Genomic DNA, 26,346 nt, shown 5'->3' with positions numbered 1-26,346 from the left:
TTAATAATATGCCGGTGTAGATTCGGAACTCAGTGATTTTTGCTGTCCACTGTTCTGTCCATTCCCGGGAACCGTGGTGGACCTGCAGTCAGTTAAACTAATGGAGTGCGGTAGGGAGGGGCTGTTTCGACGGCAGCGTTCACTCTGTGTATGTTAGTCTTTAAACACTGATATGGACGCTGAAGAGATAGCTCAGGGGCTGAGAGCCCTTGCTGCTCTTCCAAAGCCCTCATTGCTCTTCTGTCAGAAGCTGCCTAATGTGGGCACTGAGAATCAACTCTGCCAGCCTGGGAACCCAGCTCATGGGGCTCCAGTGCCTGCTGGCATCCAAGAGCATCTATGTAAATGTAGTAGACAAACATACACAAACGCACGAATATATAAATAAAAATAAACCTTAGATCCTAATATAGGTACGTGATTTGATAATTAACATAAAATTAACTATTCAAATTTATCTCAGAGAGTCAATCTGAACTCTCTTTTTTTTTATTTTTATAGTTTTTGTTTTTGTTTATGTTTTTGTGTTTTCCAGACAGGGTTTCTCTGTGTAGCCCTGGCTGTCCTGGAACTCGTTCTGTAGACCAGGCTGGCCTCAAACTCACAGAGATCCGCCTGCCTCTGTCTCCCAAGTGCTGGGATTAAAGGAGTGTGCCACCATTGGTCTAAATTCTTACATATAAACTAAATATATGTTAAAATGACAAGTGTTGCTGTAGGCATTTCATTTATTGGGTCACTATTAAGTCTCTTAGTGATGTACTGTTATTTGTGTTTTGCAATGAGAACCCTGACGTCAGAGTCTTCCCAGTGTCACATGGTGAGGTAGTAAGGAAGCCAGCACTCAGTGCACCCAGAGCTGTGGGTCCGTGCTGCTGCCTGTTGTTGTGTGTCTAAACACAGCCACTTCAAGGGGCCCTGGTGTCAGCAGGAGGGAAGGATGACAATGAAGGACAGCACTGGGGGCCAGGCCAGGAGGCCTGTGAGCTCCAGGCTTGCCTCAGCTACATAGCTGGGCAGTCCCAAATGAGGCTGGAGCGTGTGTGGGCCCTGAGTTTGATCCCTAGCACCGCAGAGTAATAAAGTATCTCGTCCCACTAGGGGAGAAGCCTGTCTGGTTTCTCACCTGCTGTGACGTCTCTAGTGCCTGGGATGTTACGGCACTGGAACTGCTCCGTTGTGGTTGAGCAAACGGGTTGGCTTGTCTCTCAAGTCTTGGCCATCTGAGTGAGGGAGTCGGACTGTGAACCTCCCTGTGTGCTTTTGGTGTCCGAGTGGAGTATGGGCTTCCTCTTATGCCTGAGGGATGGACCAAGTCATGGCAAAGCGGCCCTTGGAAGTTTCTGAGCAGGGATTTGTGTAGAGCAGTTAGAGACGTGCTTCTCTCTGAGCGTGGGCAGTCTGGCATCGCATAACCAGTGCTGAGGCGGTGAGGCCACACTAAGAGCCACGTCCAGCTGACTTGACGTGCCAGCTTGATTTACCGGAAATGAGGACAGTAGTTCCTGGGTGGGAAATAGATGGACTGAAATAGGGAGGTGAGGAGACGTTTGTCTTCCTGTTTAGGGGTGATTTTATTTGTACTGAGCAGCGGTTTAAGATCCTACTGAAAGAGGGACTGTAAGTGACAAACGTCTGTCACTCACATGATAATACATTGCTGATCCCGCCTCTCTCCTCCACAGCCAAACCATCAAGCACATTACTAAGCTAGTAGAGCAGCATGGCAGTGACGTCTGGTGGACCCTCCCCCCTGCGCAGCTTCTTCCGGAGGATGTTGTAGCTCAGGTAAATTGCCCTTGGTGAAAATGTGAGTGACTCTTGGAGGTAAAAGGAATTTTAAAGGATTGTATTGGAAAACTTTCGAGTTTGCTTTCCAGAGTTAGAGGCAGCGGCAGCAGATGCAGTTTAGAAGTAAACAGTTTTACTTGTAGTCGAAGCATAGCTTGTAGCATAGCAGCAGAAGATGTGGGGTATTTGTGACCTCACGGGGCCCCGGTTGTCTGGGCTGGGTGACTAAGCCGATGGTACCACGAGAGAAGTCTCTCCTGTTGGTGCAGCAGGGCTGTGTGAGCTCTGACATAGCGCCCCTGAAGGTGTCCTCTGTCAGAGAGCATCCTGGGAGTTAACTGGAGCTGAAGCCAAAGTGATTGGTGCTACACCGTAACTGTGTCCTCGTGTGGCCATCCACTTTCCATGCTGCAGCGGGGCGTTGTATTCAACTGCGAAGTCATTTTAATGTTTAGTTTTAAAATGTGAATGCAATCGTTGTATTTCACATTTCCTGTCCTGATGTGGCCTGTGAAGGTCAAGTCTCTTCTGCTGTCTCCGTAGGCGGGTGGTCCCGATGCTTTGGAGTACGTGCCAGGGCAGGATATTTTGGACATCTGGTTTGACAGTGGAACTTCGTGGGCTTGTGTTCTTCCAGGTAATTTCTTTTTTTATTAGTTTTCCTTATGTGTGTTTGTGTGTGACTCTATGTTGGTAGGGATGTGAGTGAAAGTGCCCATGGGGGTGAAAGGGCCCCGAATCCCCTGGAGCTGGAGTTGGAGGCAGTTCTTAGCCACCCAATGTGGGTGCTGGGAACCGAACTCTGATCCTCTGGAACAGCAGCGAGAGCTCCACCCACTGAGTCGTCCAGCTAGCTCCTCTCAGGTAATTTCTAAAGTTAGAGTAAAAGCCAATTGAGGTTTTTCTTTTTCTTTTCCTTTTCTTTTTTTTTTTGGTTTTCAAGATTTATTTATTATGTATACAGAAGAGGGTGCCAGATCTCATTACAGATGGTTGTGAGCCACCATGTGGGTGCTGGGAATTGAACTCAGGACCTCTGGAAGAGCAGTCAGTGCTCTTAACCTCTGAGCCATCTCTCCAGCCCTGACAGGGTTTCTTTGTGTAGCCTTTGGAGCCTGTCCTGGAACTCACTCTGTAGACCACACTGGCCTTGAACTCACAGAGATCCGACTGCCTCTACCTCCTGAGTGCTGGGATTAAAAGCGTGCACCCCCACCGCCCAGCTGCCAGTTAAGATTTGAAGGCTGGCCAGATGGCTCAGCAGGTAGAGGTACCTGCCACACAAGCCCGGTTACCCTAACTTGACTCCTGGAGCCCATGCAAAGGTAGAGGAGAGAGAGCGCTGTCTCTAAAGAGCTGTCCTCTGAGGTCACACGACACTGAGCATGCACAGTGAGACACCTGCACAACTGCAGTAATAAAGTTTTGAAAATACAGAAATATTACCAGGATCTCCGACCACAAGTGTTGTATGGATTACTATTTGTTTTGTCTTTCTTTGGGAGAGTCTGGGTCTTAATCACTGTTCTCTTGCTGTGAAGAAACATTATGACCGAGGCAACTCTTAGGAAAGAAAACATTTAATTAGGGCTGGCTTACAGTTTCAGAGGTTAGTCCGTTATCATGGCAGGAAGTGTGGTGGCGTGCAGGCAGATGCTAGAGCAGCAGCTAAGAGCTACGTCCTGATCTATAGGCTGTGAGAGAACCTGGGCCCGGCAATCCCACCCCCAGTGACACATTTCTTCCAACAAGGCCACACCGCTTAATCCTTCCAATCCTTTCAAAGAGTTCCACTCCCTGGTGACTAAGCTTTCAAATAGATGAGCCTCTGGGGGCAGTCCTCATCCAAACACCACAGTCTGCTGCAGTTCAGCTTTGGACTAAAGTAACATCTTTAGTCCAATGATTTCCCAACATGCTCTTTTTTTTTCAAGGTGAAATTTTGTTTAGAACTATACTATTTAAGATTAGAATGGGAACTTTTAGACAGCTTAGTGGTCTGGGCCTATAATCCCAGCACTTGGGAGGTTGAGTCAGGGGGATCATGAATTTGAGGACAGCCTGAGCTACATAGGATACCCTATCTCTAAAAATCCACAAAAAAAAAAAGATTTTTTTTTTTTTTTTTTTAATCCCCCTCTTCACCAGCAGTTTCTTCTCTGGCCTACTTGGCAACCTCAAGGCACCCAGTTTGGAAACCACTGACATAACATGACTCCATTATTTCTCACAAAGGGATCAAATTAGAGCCAGGACACAGAGGTCACATAGCTAATAGTGTCGGAGTGCACATGTGGCCCTCTGCAGTTCCGTTCTTCTGCCCTGTGTGTCCCTTCCTAACTATCCCAGCTCTACAGACATTTCATACTTCCGGTTAGGTAAGTTTTTGACTCACTGACTGAAGAGAAAGGGGAGAGCGTGGTCAAGAATCAGAAGGGAGCCAAAGAAGGCCGCTGTGTGCAGATGTGTTAGAAGAAAAGTCCTGGAGGATCGCAAGGAGTTAGACATAGAATGAAGGAAAAATTGTCAGCACAGGGAGCCTAGAGTCAGGGAGGGCTCAGTCCCTCCCACCCCACCAGGTGCTGGCTGTGACCACAGGGGCTTTTTGCTTTCTAGAGCAAGGGACAGGGGCAGTAGCTCCTCTATGCAGCTGGCCATTAAGGAACTGGAAAGAGTTACCTTCAGGTTTCACGTGGAATAAGTGTGTGATCCAAAGCCTCACTGTGGGGAGTGTGGTGTAGGGTCCTAGCAGATAAATGTGAATTCTTCATTTGGACCTCTCAGCTTATGCAGTTTGATTGTCAAATGTCTATAAATTCTTGCTTGTCCACTAAGATGTATGCTGGCTAACTAGATGTTAATTTAAATAAATTTTTGTACGTTAAGTTTTGGTAATTTTCCTAATTGTGTTTCCCTGACATCCTCGAGGCAGTATTGCAGGGTTCTGTGTTCTCGTGCCTTTGTAGACCTTGCAGACGAGCAGCACTACGTGTGGTAGGTCAGAGCAGGAGGAAGCACTTCTGCTGGCGTATTTGGGTCGGCCGCCTCGTTCTCAGGACCCAGTGTGCCATGTAGAGAGCGGGGCCTGTGGTGCAGGACGGCACTCATTCCCTGCCGGCCCCGGCCGACCGCTGAGCTGTTGACTCACATCGTTGCTCTTAATGCCGGATGTGGTGTTGGTGACCGACCAGGCACAGTAAAGGCGAGAGTCATGCTGGGCCTTGGCTGGATTGAACTGCACGAACTGTTGTTCACACCTGCCTGTCCCATGACTTCCATGCATGCTAGGCAAGCTCTCTACCACAGCTACCACCAGCCTCCACTGTGCGGATGTCTGTGATCACGTGGGCTGGACTTCGGCAGAGCATGGTTGCAGTAGAGCGCGGTCGCTGTGGTTCCCTTAACCCTCTGACACACGCTTGCTTTTATTTCTTGCTCTAATTGTAACTTTATTTTGTTGTGTTAATACATTTCAGGCACCGAGCAGAGGGCAGACTTGTACCTGGAGGGGAAGGACCAACTCGGGGGCTGGTTCCAGTCCTCCTTACTGACAAGCGTGGCCACAAGGACAAAAGCACCTTTCAAGTAAGTCTCCCCTCTGTGCAAAGTGAGCCTGCTTTGACGATCCTCCGAGTGCCTGCCTGGTGTGCCACACAGGCTGGAGCCACGGATGCACAGGCCAGCCACTGGCTAGCTGGAGCGCTGCTCTTCCTGGCTCTGGGATAGGGCGGTCACTGAGTCAGCGTTGTCCAGAAGAGGTGCGGTAAGGCTGAACGATGCTGGGTTCATCTGCTGTGTTAGGTGCAGTTTGTAAGAAAGTTCCACAGGTTCCTCTTGTGTAGTCGGAGTGGCACATGCTGTAATCCAAGCACCCTGGAGGCAGAGATGGGAGGACCTCAAGGTTAGCCTGGGCTATGTGCAGACCCTGTCCTGAAAAGAACAACAAAAAGCAAACAGTCAACACAAGAAGAAAAGAAAAGGGGGAGATGCCGCAGCGTGAGGCGTCTGTCACTCTGGAGCGGGTTGCCCCTCCTGGAAGATAAGATGGCGTGGAGTGGAGTAGCTGGGTAAACTGTAGAGCAGCGTCTTCAGTGATGTGGAGATCATCCAGAGTGCAGAGAAGGACAGTGTGGGCTGGGGAGGGTAGCCTGAGCTCGACTCCTGCTGTGGGACCCACAGTGACTAGGGACTGAAGCCCCGCTGGGGTGGAGTGCAGACAGTTGCTCATCCCTGCGCCACACGGAGCAGAGTTCACTCAGAGAGACCTTTAGACAGTAGCCTGAGGGTTTGCTCTGCTGCACTTCTAACCTACCCCGGCAGTTAGCCACCGACCGTTTCTGTCACTCTTACAAACCAGCCTCCTGTAAGCACTGCTTTTCTTTCTTTTGGTTTTTCGAGACAGTTTCTTCATATAGTTTTGGTGCCTATCCTGGGTCTTGCTCTGTAGACCAGGCTAGCCTCAAACTCACAGAGATCCGCCTGGCTCTGCCTCCCGAGTGCTGGGAGTAAAGGCGTGCGCCACCACCGCCCGGCAGCACTGGTTTTCTAAAGTTGTCTTTTTAAAGTCAGTTTTAAGGAGGTGGTCTGCCCTGCTTTTTGTACATTAGAGGCCTGGAAATGCTCTGTTGTACAGAAAATAGAACACCTATTTTGCTGTGTTTAAGTAGAAGATTCCCTGCTTAACAGCTTGATACATGAATGCTGAGAAATGGCCTTTACCCACAGTCTGTCAAGACATATCTAATGATTAAAATGATCCTTCATGCTGAAGTCACTTATCTTTCTTAGGACAGTGATGGTTCATGGATTTACACTCGGAGAAAAAGGAGAAAAGATGTCCAAGTCCCTCGGGAATGTCATTAATCCTGACACTTTCATCGATGGAGGAGAAGTAGGTGTCCGACTGAAACTCGTTTCCGTTGGGTGGCCAGGCCCTTACATTAGCAATCCAAGACTAGAACTGTCTCTGACAGGCCCAGGATATGCCAGGGGTGGTGGCCTAGCTACTCAGGAGGCCGAGACAGGAGCGTTCCTTGAGTTCAGGAATTCAGGGCAAATCTGGGCCAAGAACAGCACATGGTGTTGTGTGTGTTTAGAGGCCTCAAAGTGTCGGGCTTTATTACGTGAAACTACAGTTTTATAATTAAATGGAAGTTTGGGAGAAAAATGAGATTGCAAATTCTGAGTGCACATTATTATATTCTTAGGATGTGTACACTTTAAGAATGGCCGTCGGATCTGGGTGGCCGATAATTTGGGGGCAGGTTAGAGTTGCTGTCATGAGAGAACCCCATGGTGTGTTGCCCCTCACGTCTTGTAGTCACGGGGTTGCTGGAAGGGAAGGGAAGGGAAAACAGCTCTGCACGCCCCACCTCCGGGCCGTCCGGAAGCCGCTGTGTGTCTGAACCTGATGTCCTGGGCACTGGGACAAACCTGGGTCCTCCTGTCTGTGTCTTGGACCGGACTGTCTCTCTCGCCTTTTCAGATACAGCCTGCTTTGTGGTGGCTTTGCCTGCGTTTGAAGGGGAACTTTAGCTAAAGCCTTGTTTTTCTAATTAAATATTTATATTCACAAACTCCTTGAAGATCAAAATTACAAAGGAAAAATCTCAAAAGTGCTCATCAGATAGCCTAGTCACTGTACACCATGGAAAGGCACTGAAAGCAGGTCTTATTTACAGTATCTTAACCCTCTGCTAATGGAGGAAGCGTGATGGAGGAGGAAGCTCTTACATGTTGTTTTTCAATGAAAAGGATCAGAGCAAAGAGCCTCCCTTTGGAGCTGACGCCCTGCGCTGGTGGATAGCTGAATCCAATGTCTTCACTGAAGTAACCATTGGCCCCTCTGCACTCAGGGCTGCTAGAGATGACATCAGCAAGGTCAGACCTTCTCCTTGAAAGTTTATGAGACATGTGTGAAAACAAACTATGTGTGACCACTTTGAAATACTCTGTGTTAATTTGTTTAAAATAGTAACACTAAGAATGTCCGTGTCTTTAAGTCTGAATAATGTATAGACTACATCATACGCTGATGTAAAGTTATACTTTATATACTTTGCAAGTTAAATCCACTTACCTTTCTTTTTACTTGTGAATCATGTGAAATAACATAACCATCTGTGAATAAACTCATGAGCAAACCAGGCTAGGGAAGGGTGGTTTATCCTGAAGAAGGTGAATGAAACACTCATCCACTTGTTTCTTCATCAAATTGGGTGTTAGCATGAGAGGTCATTTGTGCCTCTGCAGTCTTATTTAGAAATAACAGGGTTTAAAAATCTTACTAAGAAAATAATAGAACTTGAGCCAGGCAGTGGTGACACACGCCTTTAATCTCAGCACTTAGGAGGCAGAGGCAGGGGGATCTCTGTGAGTTCGAGGTCAGCCAGTGTCTTGGAACACAGAGAAACATGGTCTTAAAAGAAGGGGAAAAAAAAGTAAAAGAAAATAACAGAACTTGGGGGGAAATGAACAGTTATAAAGTAACTTTGGTGACTTGGAAGTCCCATGACTTGTCTTTAACTGTGTACTTTCTTTCATTGTGAATAGCTTAGAAACACACTCCGCTTTCTCTTGGGAAATGTGGCTGGTTTTAACCCGGAGACCGATTCTGTTTCTGCCGAAAACATGTATGTCATAGACCAGTATATGCTGCACTTAATTCAGGATTTTTCGACAAAGGTCAGTATACAGCAGCGGGCTTGGGCAAACAGCAACATCAGCACCTTCTCTGTAACTTTTAGTGGACAGACCTTGTAAACCTAGTGCACCCCAGAAAGCACACAGAAAACCATGCTCCACACAGTTCAAAGTGACTGGGATGAAGCGTTTTCACATCTTTGCTGAATTATCACATTTTTACATTTAATTAGTGTGTGTGTGCACCAGAATACATGTATGGAGGTCAGAGGACAACTTATGGGAGTTGGGTCTCTCCTTCCACCCTGCGAGTCCCAGGGATCCAGCTTAGGCTGTCAGCCTTGCTGGCAGTCAGCGTTACCTGCTGAGCCCTCATCGCCCCTTCCCCGGCCTCCTAAGACTGCAGGAGTCCCTGGTGAAAACCACAGGCCCGCGCTTTCGGTCACAGCAGACTTTCCAACAAGGAGTAGAGCCGCACTGTTTGGGCAGCTGTGTCCCTCAGGGCAGAGTGGCTCCTCTGTCTCCGGAGTCCTCGCTCCTCTAGTACTTTGTGTGTTGGTGAGGTCTCACAACCTCGTGCCTCTCAGGGCTTCCTTGCGGGGACTCTGCCCCGTCATACATCTCCTGGCTTCAGTGGCTGTCTGGAGCCTTAGTGCAAGCCTCCATTTCCCTGAAAAACCAGCACCATGAACAATGGCCACACTGTCAAGTTCTGCTGTCAACTCGAGATGTCTTTTACCACAGCTATAGCTGCTTGTGTGTTTTGTTGGCAGGACTTAAGAAAACACTTCCCTGTATGGTTGATTTTGCGCAAGGAACCCCTTTGGTGGAATTCTCAGTTCAGGCTCTCTCAAATGAAATCGGGCATCTCTAAATTGGAGCTTTCAGTGGCTGGGGTTGTGGTCTCAGGGCACCTTTCTTACTGTCCCAGTGAAGAACACGAGTGTTCCTTTTAATGGTGCTAACTTTTAACAGTTACAGCTGCTGCTTTCTCTGCATGGAATCTCGCTCAGGTGCCTTACCTCACCAACTGCACATCTCTCATAGTTTCGTGCTGTCTGTCGTTGAGGTGACTAACAACAGCAAACTGAAGCACTCATCGTGGATGCTATGCTGTCTTGAAGTTTCCGCTCCCAGACAACTTATTTCTTTGGAGTTTAGTCTCACCTGAGTTACCAGGACAGGGGCTGGAGAGATGGCTCCGCAGTTAAGCGCGCTGGCTGCTTTTTCAGAGAACCTGGATTTGATTCCCAGTACCCATGCGGTAGCTCACAACCATTTGAAACTCCAGTTCAGGGGACCCCACTCCCTCTTCTAGATCTGCAGGCACCGGGCACACAGGTGGTGCATACATATACATGCAGGCAAAACACCAGAGTATAAAATAAAATAAATTCTAGAAACTTACCAAGGCAAAGTACGGCTAGATTCTTTGCCCAAATGTAACACGAATGACCTCTAGGCAGTTTCCAGCAGAGTCCCCTCTGAAGCCTCATGAACTGGGTCTCCATTGTCCTCTTTTTTCTTGCCATTCTGCCTTCCAGAGTCCCACCACAGCGACCCATTAAGCATTCTAGCTTCCCAAGCTCACAACTCTTCCACATTTCCCTACAAACCCTTCCAAAGGAACAGATTTATCACGACAACTGCCCCCCCCCCCCCCCGGCATTTTCTATATTAGTTACTTTTCTGACAACTACCAGACAAAAGCAACTTAAGGAAGAGTTTATTTTGCATTTGTTTATTTGGCATGGTGGTGTGTGTGTATGTGTGCACCCGCGCATATGTGCCCTTCATAGTGCACACATGGCTGTCCAGGAATGTTTGTGGAGGTCCGTGTTAATAAAAAAAGTTGCCTGGGGGTCAGAGCTAATAGCAAGCCATAGCAGAAACTAGGCGGTGGTGGTGCATGCCTTTAATCCCAGCTCTTGGGAGGCAGAGCTAGGTGGATCTCTGTGTGTTCAAGGATACAGCCAGCATGGAGACACACGCCTTTAATCTCAATACCAACTGTAGAAGACCTGGAGGTCTGTACAGACAGGCAGTGACAAGGAGGTCATGTGGTTGGGTTTACAGCCAATGAGAAGGCAGAATAGAAAGTCTATAAAAAAGACAAACAGACAGGAAGTAGCTCTCTTGCTGAGAAGGACAGAAGCGATAGTGAAGGGTAAGGTTTTTAGCTCTTAGCTACCGCTCTGACCTCTTGGGCTTTCATCTTTGCATTGGCTCTGTGTTTCTTCTTTAATAAGACGGTTACATCTACAGGTCCATTCTCTGTCCTTCATGTGAGCCTCAAGGGTCGGATTCAGGTTGTCTAGCCTGGTGGCTGGTGCCTTTGCCTGCTGAGCCACCTCACTGGTGGGGCGGGAAGAGAGAGTCTGTCACGGCTGGGAAGACACGGTGCCATTGTGTCTGCAGTCAGGAAGAAGAGATTGTGCTGGCGCTCCACTTCTCCTTTCCTCCTTTTTATTCAGCCTGGGGCCCCTGCCCGAGATCTTGCCACTCATGTTCAGGGCGGGTTAAATGTCTCTGGAAACACTATCATGGACACGTCCAGACATTTATCTGCTTGGTGATTCTAAATCCTGCCCAGTTGACAGTCACGTGAACCACCACACTTATGAGATGGTCTGCGTTCCCAAAATCAGACATGTCTTGCTTCAGTGTATCCTATGGCAGAAGCATACATGCAGATTTTCACTAAAAAATGGATGAGAGCATAAGTAATTAAGAAGTCCCTGGCCGGCACCTTCTGTTCTTTGCTGTTTTAAAAAACGATTTGATTTGAGCCAGTGAGATGACTTGGCTGATAAAGGCATTTACCCCAAAGCCTGATGGCTTAAATTTGATCCTCAGAACTCATGGTGGAGAGAACCAACTCCCAAAAGTTGCCCTCTGATCTCCATAGTCATGCCTGGTTGCACACACATGTGCGTGCGCGCGCACACACACACACACACACACACACACACACACACACACACACACTCCATACACACAAATAAAAGTAAATTAAAAAAAATTTCACCCCTCTCACCCCCCTTGAGACAGTCATGCTGTATAGCCCTGGCTGGCCGGTAACTTGCTATGTAACAAGACTGGCTTTGAACTCAGACCCACCTGCCTCTGCCTCCCTGAGTGCTGGGATTAAAGGTGTGGGCCACCACATCTGATCTAAAAAACAAAAAACAAAAAACTTAAAAGTGGTGTGATTCCATTCCTTCAAACTCACAGGCGGAGGAGTGGCTTGGTGGTGGAGAGCTTTCCCAGCATACACAAAGGTCCTGCGATCTCGTCAGCATGGTAGATTGAAACACCAAACTGGGCTGGGACGACAGTCTGGTTGGTAAAGAGGTTGCTGTACAGGCCCGAGGGCCCGAGTTTGATTTCTGGAGCCCAGATGACATTTAAAAAGTCAGGCGTGGCACAAGCTCGTGTTTTGAGTGTTGGGACCTTGAAGACAGGTGGATCTTGTGGTTTACCAGCCAGCCAGAGGAGCATGTTGAGGTCCAGACCAGGGAAGAGACCTGTTTAGAAAGCAAGGTGCGTGGCTCCTGGCTCGAGCTTGACCTCTGGCATCCACACACACATGCACCTACACATACATGAACATGCATGCTTACACAAAACAAGCATTTAAACGTAAACTCTCCTTTCCTTGGTATATATTCTGCTGCCATTTCCAGAGTAGAGCAGTGATTATTTTGAGTGGTTGTGTCTCTAGAATGACATTCTCTGGTATTCTTGTATTCTTGCCTCTGTTTTGGAAACATTTTTTTTTCTTTTTTCATGTGTATGTATGCGTGGTATGCATGCATGTGTATATGCTTGTAAGTGTGTATGTGCACGCACTGGCATGTGTGTGTGTGCGTGTGTGTGTGTGTGTGTGTGTGTGTGTGTGTGTGTGTAAGCACAAGGCAATACTGTTCTTGTGCCTCATTCTTTGAGGCAGGTTCTCACAGTAAAACCAAATCAAGTCAAATGGGCAGGTAAGATGGCTCAGCAGGAAAGGGTGCTTGCTGCCAAGCCAGGTGACCTGAGCTCAATCCCTGGGACTCACACAGTGGGAGAGAACCAACTGCAGATTGTCCTCTGACCTCCACATGTGATCTGTGGCTCATACACAAATAAATGTCATAGCAGATGTGTAAAAATAACAAGAAAAGTGAACCAATGAACAGTTTATTTAAAATTTCAAGGGCGAGTTTTATAAAAGGGAAAGGAAGCCCAGAACTCACCCCGTGCTGGTTTTGCAGCCAGTGTGCTTCAGGGATCCTGGCTCCACCTTGAGGCTGGAGTCACAGGCATTGCCGGAGGGTGGGCCATGGCCACCCAGCACTGACGTGAGTTCTGGGCATCCATAGTCGCTTCTCCTGCCTGTGTAGCAGGCGCGGTGGCCGAGCCATCTGTCTCCTGAGATGCTCGTGCAGGGAGCTTGCTTCCCCCATGACGATGCCTGTTTTCATTGCTCATCCCAGACCCCACGTTTCTCCTGTCTTTGTTCTCTAGATTACTGATTCCTACAAACAGTACGATTTTGGGAAAGTTATCAGGCTGTTAAAAGCATTCTATACCAGAGAACTCTCCAGCTTCTACTTCAGCATAGTCAAGGACAGGTGAGTGTGACTAAGCATGCAGTCCTCAGCAGCATCAAGGATGCAGTGGCCACGGTGGGCAGCTGGGCAGTAGTTACATCCGGGATCTGGGTCAAGTCTCACATGTGCCCTGCCACTTACCAGATTCATGTTTGGGGCAACTTAGAGTGCGATCTCAGTGTGTCTGAAAAACGAGGAGGGTAATACCCATCCTTCTAGTCCCAGTACTCGGAGGCAGAGGCAGGAGGATCTCTGAGTTCAAGACCAGCCTAGTCTACAAAGAGAGTTCCACGCCAGGCCGAGTGGACTTGGTGACTAGTCTGACATGAGCTGTCTGCCCCAGCCTGTCACACAGCACCTCAGTGGCTTTGGCATAGGCTTTATAACTCACGCTCTTTTCCTGAAAACCCTATGGCACCATTGGAGATGGGAGTCATTTAAATGTTGTCAGTTACTCTATTGGCTGTATACGGTGATCTAGACTGTCCGCCTTAAAGTCAGAGGAAACAGGTACATCTTGAGAGTAAAATGGGATAGGAGAGAAGTTGTCCAGAACCGGTGTGAAGTAGATGCGGTGTCAGCGGTGGGTGTGCCCAGGCCGGGGCAGTGTGCCAGCTGCTTGAGCAGACTGTTCTTCCAGGCTCTACTGTGAAAGCGAGAACGACCCCAAACGGCGCTCCTGTCAGACCGCATTGGCAGAAATTCTGGACGTGTTGGTCCGTTCTTTTGCCCCAATTCTTCCTCACTTGGCAGAAGAGGTATTCCAGCACATCCCCTATGTCAAAGGTAAGGACAGCCGTGCTCTACACGAGAGGGACCGTGGCCAGGGTTGGACTGGGCTTTAAAAGGGTCACACAGTGCACTTAGAGTGTCACTGGGACAGATGCCTTTTGGTCATTCAGTCTGCTCTGTACCTTCTCACAGGACTCAGGGCTGGCTCTGTGCCTTCCCAGATAGATTAAGTACTTGACAATATTGAGAAAACACTTTTGCTTAAATGTGTTTGTAATGTTCCAAAATGTATTTAAAGCTCTTTGTTTTGTTTTTTGTTTGTTTTTCAAGATAGGGTTTCTCTGTGTAGCTCTGGTTGTCCTGGAACTCACTTTGTAGACCAGGCTGGCCTCAAACTCAGAGATCCACCTGCCTCTGACTCCCAAGTGCAGGGATTAAAGGTGTGAGCTGCCCTTGCCGGGCTGTATTTTAAGCTGTATTCAAGCAAAATACAATGCTTTTTAGTGAATACTTTCCTGTTAGTTTTTTCTCTCCTGATTTTATTTCCATAGAAAACTAGAACTTTGGGGGTGTTGGGTGGGTCACTCCCAACCTCATAGCAGGAGGAACAACTGTTCATACTTCGGCTTCATTTTTGAGACTCTTATGCTGATGTGTTTATATGGGACCCACCTTTCACTCGTGGACTCTGTGAACAGCACACTTGTTCACTGAACTTCACGTCCTGTGTAACAACCCTTGTCTCTCGTGAGTGGTGAGTCGCCATTGGTTAAAGCTTATATGCTGTCTAGACCATGTATAACTTGGTTCACTTTCTTTTTTTAAAGAACCCAAGAGTGTTTTTCGAACTGGCTGGATTGATACAAGCTCTATCTGGAAGAAACCAGGACTGGAGGAGGCAGTGGAGAGTGCGTGTGCCATGCGAGATTCCTTTCTTGGCAGCATCCCTGGCAAAAATGCTGCCGAGTACGAGGTTACCATTGTGATTGAGCCGGGGCTCCTCTTCGAGATCATGGAGGTATGCGTAATGGTGGGGGCGTTGAATCTGGAATCGCTTTCTATTCCCAAATGTTTAAGACCTTGTATCAATGTAGAAACTAGGATTTCGGTCTTGCAACACTGAACCTGTCACTGTCCTCTGCTGTGAACTCGTGACACGTGCAGGGGGCTATTTAGGTCAGTGCCAGATATCCTCGGCAGTAAAAACCAGGAGTTTTACACTGAAGGCCTGGGTTTTTAAAAATTTTGTCCATCTAGATCATATTCCAAAAGTGAGTTCTCAATTAAAGGTGGTGCTCGCCTTTAATCCCAGCACTTGGGAGGAGGTAGGTAGATCTCTGTAAGTTTGAGGCCAGCCTGGGCTATAGAGCTAGTTCCAGGATAGCCAGGGCTACACAGAGAAATCCTGTCTTAAAAAACAAACAAACAAACAAACAAACAAACACACCAAAAACAACCAAAAATAAGTTCTCTTTAATTTCATAAGAACCAGAGACAGCAAATCAACATATTTCTCCAAACTTTCCTCATGTTTTAAATTCCACAAGTCCCATCAGAGTTTTTTCGTGGGCCTCTTAGGAACTGATTGGCCAAGTAGCAGGATGTTAAGTGTTGAGCCTTGTGTCTAGTTTAAATGCTTTTTTTAAAAGTTCTATTACTGTCAGTTTGGGGCTGAGGAGGTAGCTCAGCAGTCAAGAGCACTTGCTAATTCCGTGGGGGACCTGGGTTCAGTTCCCAGCACCCATCTAGTGGCCCACAACTACCTGTCACTACAGATTCAGGGGGACCAACCCCCTCTTCTGCATGTAGTACATATACATTCACACAGCAAACACTCCTGCACAAAACATACCTTAAGTCTTTAAAAAGGAACCATCTTATTTTGGTTGGTAAACTCAATGTAAACATTAAGGATTTGAGACGTGGAGTCACTGGAGTATTGACATTGCTGGCAATGGTAAGAAAAGCCGCTGGCCACTGTATGCTGCGCGGCCTAGGTCTGGTTTGCCGTCAGCCTGACAGCCACACCCCCTCCACTCCACCCCCCACCCCTGCACACATGTATGCTCATGGACAGCAAGTTAATCCGAGTCTCGTGGTCTTTCATTTTTAAAAGAATATTTATATCAATTCACAAACTCCTCTTGAAGATCAATACAAAGGAAAAATCTCAAAAGTGCTTATCAGATAGCCTAGTCACTGTACACCATGGAAGGGTGGAGTATCAGGTTGCTGCCAGTGCGCTGTATGAAAGCAGGTCTTATTTACAGTATCTTAACCCCTCTGCTAATAGAGGGAGCGTTATGGGGAAGGAGGCGCTTAAAAAGTTGGCAGAGTTTTGGCTTGACAGATAAGGGTAACTTAACCTCTTACTCATTGCAAAATAAGTGAAATAAATACCATATAGGTCGGGGTTTGAGGGGAACCATAGTTTTCAAAGTAAAAAATGAAAATTGATGGTCCAGTTTTAACTGAAGAGTAACTTTCCCATGCCTTCCAGATGCTCCAGGCTGAGGAGACCTCTAGCACGTCTCAGCTGAATGAGCTAATGATGGCCTCCCGGACAACACTGCTGCCTCAGGAGCCACGGGAGAGGACTGCAGATAGCATTGAGCTCACAGGGACATTCCTCATCAATCTAGAGGGTGAGCAGTGAGTGTGGACTGAAGAGCTGAGGGCAACCCCAGCTTGCCATGGGACTGGGTTACTGTAAGGACAGCCTGTGACCTATACACAGCAGCGAGCTGGCTGATCCAGCTCTCAGGGCTCTAGGAACTGAAGCTGAGGCAGGGAGAGTTTCTTCTCACCCACTGAGTAACTGTCACCGTGAGTCTTTTTCCTTCTTGTGTTCTGTCCTCATATGTAGTGCCTAATACTACCCAGACCCACCCACCTTCCCTAGGCAGATTCTAAAATTTCCTTTGATGACTATCCAAAATTAAAATTCTATCTAGCCATTCTTACAGGGGTTCGGTAAGATTTCCTGGGGTTTCTATCACAGGACTTTGTGCACTGTCCACAGAGCTTTGTCCCCTTGGTTCATCCTCATTAGCTGCAGTGGTGGAGAGTGTGGCTCCTTTTGTGTCACTCAAGTTGTTAGTGGCATTGCCGCTGTCTCTTTACCTTGGCATTTTAAAATCCTGGGTTAAGAGCTGTGTGTGGTAGCACACACCTTTAGTCTCAGCACTGAGGAGGCCTCACTCGGTGAGGGCAAGGCTACATAGAGAGACTGTCCTAATAGAAAAAAAAAAAGAAATTCCAAGTCAGCTGTGTACCTGGATCAAGAATGACAGGGCCAGCTCTAACTGAGCATTGCAGAGCTCCGAGCTGGATGAGAAGCAGTTGGTCTGAGTCATCTGCTCTTCAGTAGTCAAGTTGTTTGATCCTGTTTCATTGACAGTGTGTTACAGGGCAAACGTGGGCCATGTTGGAAAGGTGAGGGGGAGGAAAGCCTGGGGAAGGAGTGCCCGCTGGACAGAGGGGCGGCAGTGCAAGCTTAATGACGAGGTGCTCTGTGTATTCTTTTCAAGGTGGCGACATTCGTGAGGAGTCTTCCTATAAAGTCATTGTCGTACCAACTGCCAGAGAAAAGTGCCCTCGATGTTGGAAGCACACTACCGAGACTGCCGATACTCTTTGTCCTCGGTGTGCAGAGGTTGTAGGTGCAAAATAGCATTCTGATGTTAACAGCTCTCTGAGCAAGAAACCCTCATCAATGCTGTCTGGGGGTGAATTATTAGAACCCTAGAAAGAAATCTAAGATTTAGGTAAGGATGGGAAGAGTAATGGTAAAAGAGAAAGATAGGAGTAAAAATCAGAATATTGAAAGTATTTCCTGTAACTACAGAAAGATTTATATATATACATACATATACACATGTATATGTATATGTATCACACACACACACACAGAAATACACATATGCAGACACACATGTCTGCACATACACTCATGATGGACTTCTTCAGAGTCAGGCACCGAATATGGTTACTTTCAATGTGGCCAAACAGAATGTTTCATATTTTATTGAAACTTTTTGACTCAGTATTTAAGTTATATGATGTCTGAAAATAAAGGCATTCTGGGAAACTTCCAACTGATCATGGTGTAGAAGTTGTGGATGATGAAGAGTGTGTAACTTTGCAGGGGAGTGTTAGAGTCGCGTGCCCACACAAGGTGAAGGGAGAATGGCAAACATCAAGTTTCTAAGGCAGCAGGATTTTGGAACGTACTGCAAAGAACATCACCAAACTATTATTCAAGAGGAAGAAATCTGTTTGTCTTCCATGTATGAATGTCAAGGAAATAACATGAAAGCTGAAAATTTATTTCACTAATATACATAAGTTCACAATAATGAACAGACACGGAAAATAACGGTATATACAGAATTCACTACTTACAATACATTGACAGTAGATAAATAATAGAGCATCTTGTAAGGAATCCAAAACTGGATTGATCTTTCAAGGATGGCTAATCTACTAAGCAGAATCTAGCTGCCTAGCAAACCCATCCCTGCGAGGTGAGAGAGCTTTCACTGTTGCTATAGTGTACTGTAAGAATCCTTGTTTCTTCATGAAATGGACCACAGCAACTTCTAAGTGAATGCTGTAATCAATGTAAGCTTACTGTTACTAAGTCTTAGTTCTCCATGATTTTAAATCACAAGTAATCATATTTTAAAAAGCTATGTAAATGCAGCAGGCTTCACACTGACCTTAGATGGACTTTTCTAACAAGGTACAGCTCTTTTCTGTCTCTCTGCCAAAGTGGGAAGCCTGGTGCTGTGTACTGCTGTGTCTACGTTTATCCCGGCCTTCCTCTTCTACATCTACCACAACCTGGATAGAGAAGTTAGGGTTATCTGACACTTTCATTAACAAGATAAAAATATGGAATTGTAAGAAGAGATGGGGGCGTCTAGGGAAACACTACTGGCTAAGGGCATGTGTCATGCCCTTGGTGCAGGGATACCAGCCCCATAGTAGAACCGAATTCCTTTATTTGTGGCACTTTGTTGTTAGAGAATGGATACATAAATGTTAATTTTTCTTTTATCAGATTTGTTTTAAAAGCCCTTAGTAAAGTAGTAGAATATCTTACTGCTTTTGTTAAACAAACTCAGGATTTTGTTTTTAAATTCTATGTATATTACTATTTGGATGACAAATCTAACTTAGAGCCTTAACAATTTGTGTTCTGGTTCTCTTAAGTGACTTAAGAGAGTAAATTTAGCCAGTTTTATTCTCAAAAAATATAAGCCATCCCCCTCCCAAAACAAGTAATGGAATTAGAGTAAAAAGGCCGTCATTGTTAGTGGTGCCCGCTCCTCTTCCAGAGCACTGCAGGGCACGGGAGAACGGACCTCCTAGGACCACGTAAAGGGTGGGGTTTCTGTCACTCAAGCTGTGCTTAAAGAGACTGCAGCCCGTGGCCAGCTGCTCCTCAGCCACCCGAGTGACACCTGAAGCATTTCTCTTTGAAGGTGTGAAATCTGACAGTTAACAGCATTAGTTTTAGCCAGGCACAATCTTACTTAGATGTAACTTTTTAAGGGAAAAGAATTCACATTTGTGTGTGCTCAGGTTCAGACTTCTACTGGGTGTCCCTGAAGAACGTTCTCAACCTTCACAATGGTGGAGTTGGCTTCTTCCCACTATTAGAATGATCACTGTGAACTGTGGTCGTGGCAGACACCAATAATTGCACTGTATGGCTACATTCCAGAGATAGTTAAACCGCAGTTAGTACTTGCCCATCTGCAGAGCCAAAGCGCTGTTGCCAGACGGGGTAGGTGGGTTTGCCTCCCACTTTGGTTAGCACTTGGTCTGCTCGAGGCACTCCAGGCTACAGAACTGGTCGCAGTTTATCCTCTCCACCCAGCTGTGAGGTAGGTTTGCTAAGGCTGTCACAGCACAAAGTGTGTTCTCTGTCCTACTCCTAGGACAGAGAACATGTCCAAGTCACAGAAACAGACATTTTGGAACACTTGGAAGAAAAATAAAGTTGGACTTTAAATATTTTAGAATCTTTGCTTTGTTCTTTTTTTACATAAGTCTTACAAGATAATACATTTTTTACAATTACCTGATGTGGATACAATTTTGGAACTTGACAAAATAAAGAATAAATCTTAGTTTACATTATCATTGATTTTGCTGCATTGTTCACATCTCTGATTCCCAATTCTGGCAAGTACAGCAGGCTCGGGGTCCTTCTCCAGGTCCCTTGTGGTGATCTCAAAGCCATGTCTCCTCTGATGGCAGCAGCAGCACCCAGAGCTCCCTGCCAGGTGGCATCCTGGTGTAGGGCCAAGCCTAAGGACATCTCTGCATGTTCTAAAGGGATGTGGGCTGTATCTCTAGCGTGCTGATGGAAGCTACATGAACAAACACTTAATCCCCACTGGAGACATTTGGATAGGAACTAGAATACTACAGTAAGAATGAAATCTGCAAATTATAACCAGTTACAATACCAAAGTTTAACAATAAAGCTGCTTATTTGAATGAAAAAATAACAGTAAAGCATCTGTATTAATTATAGCACAGTTAATGTATTTTATCTTCAGTCTCAACTGAAGAAGTGGAATTTAGCCAGGATTGCACTTTTTAAAAGTAATATATTTATTTATTATACAAAAAAGAAAAAAAACCCTCTAGAAAGTTCCAGATCTTGCTTGTAGAATGCCATGCAGTGATTCATGTGGTCGCAGGGTCTTAGACACTGTCATAGCGTAGCCATGGCTTCCACAGCTTCGATGAGGTGCAGAGCCAGGCTGTACTGGCCGTGCTTCTCTGGCAGGAGCTCTATCACTTTATGCACCAGTTTAGCTGTTGTTGCAATCGGCACATCAGTGTTTTGAAGATCCTGGGGGTTCTGTGAATGGGACACAAAAAGCCCTTTAGTTTCACGCACTCAAACAGTGACTGTTACTGCCTTCAGCATTATTATGGAAGTTCTCCCAATCAAAACATTTCTTTGGAATGAAACAAATTTCTTGCTGTGAACTCACGAGGAAAGGTCACCCATGGACCTGCTTATGTCGCCCTGCACTCACCATCGCCTTCAGCCAGGTGCAGAGTGTGGGTGGGAGGCTGGCCAGCAGCTCCATGCCTTCTTTTGTCTGGGTGTGGAAAAGTGCATGAGCCAGCCTTTGCCCTGTCAACACGAGCAGCTGAGATGCCAGCACTTCTTTGTCATGAACTTGCAGAATGGCCTGAGGATGCACATGGAGAAATAATACAGCAAGAGTTACTCAGCCTGTTCCCTGAAGGCTGCCAGTGAGGAGAGTCTACTTCTGCTCTCAACATGACCACGGTATGCACAAAGGAAGACTGAAATCCAACCTAGAATTTAAACCCAAATCTTTGCTCATCAGCTAGCTTGGTTACCTAAGTTTACAATTCAGTATGACAGTATACCTCATTTTCAAGGAAAAGGGATGGTTGTAGTTCTTTTCATCCTCCAGTGACTACTGAGTATACTACAGTAACTTCAGGCTTAGAGGGCAGCCAGCTTCCTCTCAATTACTCCTTGCTGGTGAGTGGATGCCTACCCACCCCTTACTCATGGCTGAGGAGCCTTGCACCTTGCCAAGCTGGTCCCCATCTAAGGACCTCTGTACTCTTGGTTCTTCCGTCTGAGGTACTGTTCCCTCTCCTTGAGAGGTCAGTTTAGCTATCATTTTCTTCCACCCACTGAAGCTCCTATTTATCCTATGGCTCTACTCACTTTCGTCTCTTGGTACAGAACTGTCCATGCTTTCCTGCTCCTCCAGTTCCACAAGGGGCCCTCTACGTTTTACTGTTCTACCCCTGTATGAACCTGGTGCCAGGCTCAACTTTGGCTCCAGCTTTCTACTCTTGTTTTTTCTGAGACTGGGTCTCATGCAGCCCAAGGTGGCCTATGTAGATGAGGATGACCTTAAAATTCTTATCCTCCCTCATCCACATCCCAAATGCATGCACCACTATATCCGACCCTTAATATTCGTTTACTGCTTCCTCCAGCTGTCTGTTTTATAGCTAGAGCCCCAAGAATGACATCACGGGTCATTCTTACCTCCTCTCCTAAGAGGTCAGCTCCATAGTTGTACAGCTCTCCTACATAATGCCTTCGAATGACATCTTCGCTCACTTGAAGGTGATGAGCTAAATCCACAGCCAGAACTGGCCAGTTGTCTTTCCAATGAGTGGTCACTGCCTCTTCAGAGGGATCTTTGTCCTTGGTGACAGAATGCTGAGCCTGGACAGCTGCACTGACAACTTTCAGTAAGAACTTGAAGACAGGAAGGCACAGCACTGCCTTGTCAGTACTTTTCATTGAAGAATAACCCAGTGCTTGCTGTAGAAGCTGGTAGCCCGAGTTCAGTCCCAAGAGTTCATGGGAAAGTGGGAGAATGGACTACACAAAGGTGTTCTCCCCATAGTGCTATGAAATACACAAGGCCACCCCCATACACACGACAATAAAATAATTAAAGTGCCTCAAGTCAACTTTGTGTCAACCAGAGAGACTCCATTACAATTATTTTTAATTTTTATTTATTTATTTGGTTTTTGAGACTGAGTTTTTCTGTGTGCCCTTGACTGTCCTGGAACTCACTCTGTAGACCAGGTTGACCTTGAATTCAGCCTGCCTCCCTCCCAAGTGCTGGGATTAAAGGCATGTGCCGCCACCACAACCACCACCTGGCCTTTTAATTTTTAAAATTTGTATATGTGCCTGCATACGCATGCACATGTGTGTGCACATGCCACAACATCAATGTGGAGGAGTCAGTTCTCTCTGCCATGAGGGTCCTGGAGGTCCAGCTAAGGTCACTAAGGGCTTTTACCTGCTGGACCATCCCGCTGCTTTAAAGTTGTTTTGATACCAATAAAGGAATATATACTTGAATAACTTGAAGTAGTCAGCTTTTAAAAAGACAGCTCTATTTCTGCTTTGTTATTTCCTCCTAAGAAACAAGAACAAAATCCAGTTGCTAGCTTACCTGTTGTCTTATAGAAATAAAATTTGGATCCATTTCCCCACTCGGTAATAATTGAATTGAAGTTAAGTCTTTGAAAAATGCATTCTTTCCCTAAAGAGAAAGAAAAACAAGAACAAAAAATCCTGATGAATATGGATTATTAAGGGAGCATAAGGGAAAGATTTTTAAAACCAATCACTTTACTATGAGTAATTCATGGTTGGTTTTTATTTTCCCCTTAAACGGAAAGATCTTAGCATTCTGTTCATTATCTAACTTGGTAACCATTGCTAGTATCAAGCCCAAGCAATGCCTCCTCCCCTGGACTGTGGGCTGCTGACGGGCAGCAAATATGATGCATTAGACAAGTGACAGCAAGTCATGCTCCAGACTGGGCTCCAAAGAACTGTGGCTTCTGCCTTGGGTGCTCTTGTTCACTCCCCCTGAGAGGGCCCCGTGGCCAAGTGAGCCACCCTATAGACACAGCTACATGGAGTAGATCATACTCCCCAATGTAGCTGAGGCCTCCACGAAGCAACCCCACCACAGTCCCACAAGAACCTTTATGCCAAAGGCAGCTAGGTAAGGAAGTCAGATTCCTGACCCATAAGGTCTGAGGAAATAAACCAGGTGTGGTGGCACATGCCTGTAATCCCAGGGGAGCTAGGGGGTTGAGTTCAAGGGTACGTAACTGACACTGCGAACTACCAAGGTCTGTGGTTCTAGTTCAGTGACAGAGCAACTGCTAGCATGTGCCAGGCTAAGCTCTAGAGTATCAAGTGTTGGTTGCTGGCAACCACCCAGTCTCTGGGATAACTGTGGTTAAGCAGCAGGTAACTGAACAATCAGCATGTATCTGAATCCTTAAAGACACTTATCACTTGTTTAAGAGAACAGACGTGGTTAAGGAGTCACACACGGCAGGCTAGGTAGATGGCTCAGCGGAAAAGAACACTTGCTGACCAAGCATGAATACTTGAATTTAAGCCCTCAGCACTTACATTAAAAAGCCGAATGGCTGAGTGTGCGGCAACCCCACACAGGAGAGCGGAGGTGGGTGGTACCATGATCAGTGAGCTTACTGGCCAGCCAGCCCTAGAGTAAACATGGAGCTTTTGGCTGTGAGACTCCCTGTTTCAGGCAGTAAGGTGAAAAGCTACACATCCTCCTCTGGCCTCCAACCCCAACACAAAAACCAATCAGACAATAGGGTCAGATTTCCCTCCGCAGGAAATGGAGTGCAGAGCTGAGAGCACCAGGTCAGCCACTCACCAACCAGTCCACCTGTGAACAAGCCATCCCAGAAAGTCTCTAAGAAGTGTCTGCATAGTGAATGTCTATGATTCTAAGTTACACAGAGTGCCAAGAGGTTAAAACTATTTACATACTCACTTCAGACATAGGTCAGTGTTTGCCCAGGTAGTCCTGGCTAGCAAAGATCCTCAGGCAGTGTCTACCTTCAGAGTGCTGGGAGTAAAGGCATGCACCACCATGCCAAACCTAGTACTTCTTAAGTATCTTTTACAATTTCAAGTAAAAGATACACTAATTCAAAACCAATATTTATTACATATAATGTTGTTTCATTGAGAACAATTTGCCGTCAGATTCCCCCTAACATTTTTTTTCTGTCAGAAGTTAACTGCTGGGGTAGTAGCAGTCTTTGTTTTTCCTTTGTGTCCTCTGCAGGCTAGATTCAGTCTCTAGCACTGTGCTGGACCCTGCCCTAAACAACTGTAATCTAAATATTCAATGTTGTTGATTAGAAATGTCTCTATTTCACTCTGCTTAGGTGGGATAGAACCCAGGGCACCAGGCAAGAGCTCTACCACTAAGCTGAAGCCCAGTCCCAAATCTCTCTCTTAAAATATGCTTATACAGAGTGTCAAACTTCACATGGCTAAGACATTCCGGATAAGCTTTCCACGAGAGTCCCAAGCTTGAGAACAGGTTTGCTGTCAGTCCTTCAGCCTGCTTCATTCAGCTCTGCAGTCAGTCCTATGGGGGGATTCTTGTGAGCACTCAGAACTGACTATTTCCTAGTCCACACCCGCCCTGGTCCCTGACCGGACCCTTCTCACACAACGGATCTGCACACTGTGGACATGTGCCTTTCCTTGAACATCTTGATTATAAATGCATCCAGTTGAGCTCTTGCTTTGAGACAGGCAAGGTACACAGACATGGGACAAATTAGGGGACACAGACAAGCTCTTTGAAGAGGGTGCTTAAGTAATTATCTTAAAACCTAAAAAATAACTAGACACCGGCCACACAAACTAGTTGCCTGTGAAGAGAGTGATGGACATGTGACCGAGGGATGGCTGATGCAGGAATGGCTGTGGGAAGTCCCTCCTGGCTCCACAGTTCTGTGGCACAACTTCCCTAGAGTAATAAGAACAGATCATGACCCTGAGGGCTGTGAGTGTGAGCGAAGGAGCTGAATCCTCCACGAATACTCCATGCCCTGTATGTCCTCTTGAGAGAGGTGGTGTTTCTCCAGGGAGACACCTTCTCTGCTCCTACAGGGACAGGTACCTGAGGGAAGCCTGTCTTGAGAAAAAGCTGATGTTACACTTTAGCCAAAAGGCTGAGAAGTGACTCTCTCTACTTTTCTCACGCACTGAAGCCACATTCTCCAACGCAGTCAAATCTGAGCGGTAAAGCTGAAGTTCTTATTTCCTGTTGGAATCCTCTATCTCGGGACTTACTAACCAGCCTAACGATGCAGTCTTTCCGAAGACCACTACGTTGGTTTTGTGAGGAGCTACAAAATGTGAGGCAGGAACCAACTGCTCAGGAAGCCACCTCCCCCAATGTTGGGCCTCGAGAGCAACGGAGGCAGGACAGTTAGGAAGGACTGCTTACTAGTCAGGAGGGTGGGGACGAGGCACGAGCTAGGAAAGCAGCACTGGACAGCAGTGTCCAGTAGGTTGCCTTGGTTCTTGAAATGGTCTCGTTAGCTCAGGATGGCCTAGAATTGACTATGTCGCCCATGCTGGTCATGAACACACAAACTTCCAACTTCCGCTTCCTGAGTGCTGGATTACAGGCACGGCCACCACGCCTAACTTCGGCTTTCAGTAAGAACAAGTGAGTAGACTGGGCTGAGGCAGGGCTCACCTCCAGGTTTCAAGTGTGTGCCAGTACACAAAGGTCTCACCTCCAGGTTTCTAGTGTGTGCCAGTACACAAAGGTTTCACCTCCAGGTTCTAGTGTGTGCCAGTACACAAAGGTTTCACCTCCAGGTTTCTAGTGTGTACTAGTACACAAAGGTTTTACCTCCAGGTTCTAGTGTGTGCTAGTACACAAAGGTCTCACCTCCAGGTTTCTAGTGTGTGCTGGTACACAAAGGTCTCACCTCCAGGTTTCTAGTGTGTGCCAGTACACAAAGGTCTCACCTCCAGGTTTCTAGTGTGTGCCAGTACACAAAGGTCTCACCTCCAGGTTCTAGTGTGTGCCAGTACACAAAGGTTTCACCTCCAGGTTTCTAGTGTGTGCTAGTACACAAAGGTTTCATCTCCAGGTTCTAGTGTGTGCTAGTACACAAAGGTCTCACCTCCAGGTTTCTAGTGTGTGCCAGTACACAAAGGTTTCACCTCCAGGTT

The 26,346-nt window shown here is 46.6% G+C and overlaps 2 protein-coding genes across 6 annotated transcripts in view; one reads left to right on the top strand and one right to left on the bottom strand.

Moving 5' to 3' along the window:
* Iars2 (isoleucyl-tRNA synthetase 2, mitochondrial) overlaps positions 1 to 17,861 on the top strand; it is a 40,660-nt gene extending 22,799 nt beyond the window's left edge. Inside the window, exons 13-23 of the mRNA XM_052737935.1 lie at positions 1,686 to 1,788; positions 2,335 to 2,428; positions 5,268 to 5,376; positions 6,580 to 6,682; positions 7,546 to 7,671; positions 8,344 to 8,475; positions 12,943 to 13,049; positions 13,669 to 13,814; positions 14,588 to 14,778; positions 16,261 to 16,405; positions 17,291 to 17,861. Coding sequence (XP_052593895.1) covers positions 1,686 to 1,788; positions 2,335 to 2,428; positions 5,268 to 5,376; positions 6,580 to 6,682; positions 7,546 to 7,671; positions 8,344 to 8,475; positions 12,943 to 13,049; positions 13,669 to 13,814; positions 14,588 to 14,778; positions 16,261 to 16,405; positions 17,291 to 17,433 — 1,399 coding nt within the window. The 3' untranslated portion in view covers positions 17,434 to 17,861. The remainder of the gene's footprint in view (positions 1 to 1,685; positions 1,789 to 2,334; positions 2,429 to 5,267; positions 5,377 to 6,579; positions 6,683 to 7,545; positions 7,672 to 8,343; positions 8,476 to 12,942; positions 13,050 to 13,668; positions 13,815 to 14,587; positions 14,779 to 16,260; positions 16,406 to 17,290) is intronic.
* A 206-nt stretch (positions 17,862 to 18,067) lies between these two features.
* Positions 18,068 to 26,346, bottom strand: part of Rab3gap2 (RAB3 GTPase activating non-catalytic protein subunit 2) — an 84,860-nt gene continuing 76,581 nt past the window's right edge. For 3 of the 5 annotated variants that reach the window (XM_052737931.1, XM_052737930.1, XM_052737934.1), the window contains 4 exons: positions 22,760 to 22,849; positions 21,829 to 22,119; positions 20,825 to 20,983; positions 18,068 to 20,643 (listed from right to left, as the gene is read on the bottom strand). In XM_052737931.1, the coding sequence (XP_052593891.1) occupies positions 20,494 to 20,643; positions 20,825 to 20,983; positions 21,829 to 22,119; positions 22,760 to 22,849 (690 nt within the window). In that variant the 3' untranslated portion in view covers positions 18,068 to 20,493. The remainder of the gene's footprint in view (positions 20,644 to 20,824; positions 20,984 to 21,828; positions 22,120 to 22,759; positions 22,850 to 26,346) is intronic. The other 2 variants (XM_052737932.1, XM_052737933.1) reach the window with 1 other exon arrangement.

This window comes from Peromyscus californicus, unplaced genomic scaffold, assembly GCF_007827085.1.
Source record: "Peromyscus californicus insignis strain IS unplaced genomic scaffold, ASM782708v3 Scaffold_14__1_contigs__length_90479793_seg_2, whole genome shotgun sequence".
Lineage (NCBI taxonomy): Eukaryota > Metazoa > Chordata > Mammalia > Rodentia > Cricetidae > Peromyscus > Peromyscus californicus.
Note: the sequence above shows the minus strand (reverse complement) of the source record. Positions and strands in the feature narration are given on the sequence as shown.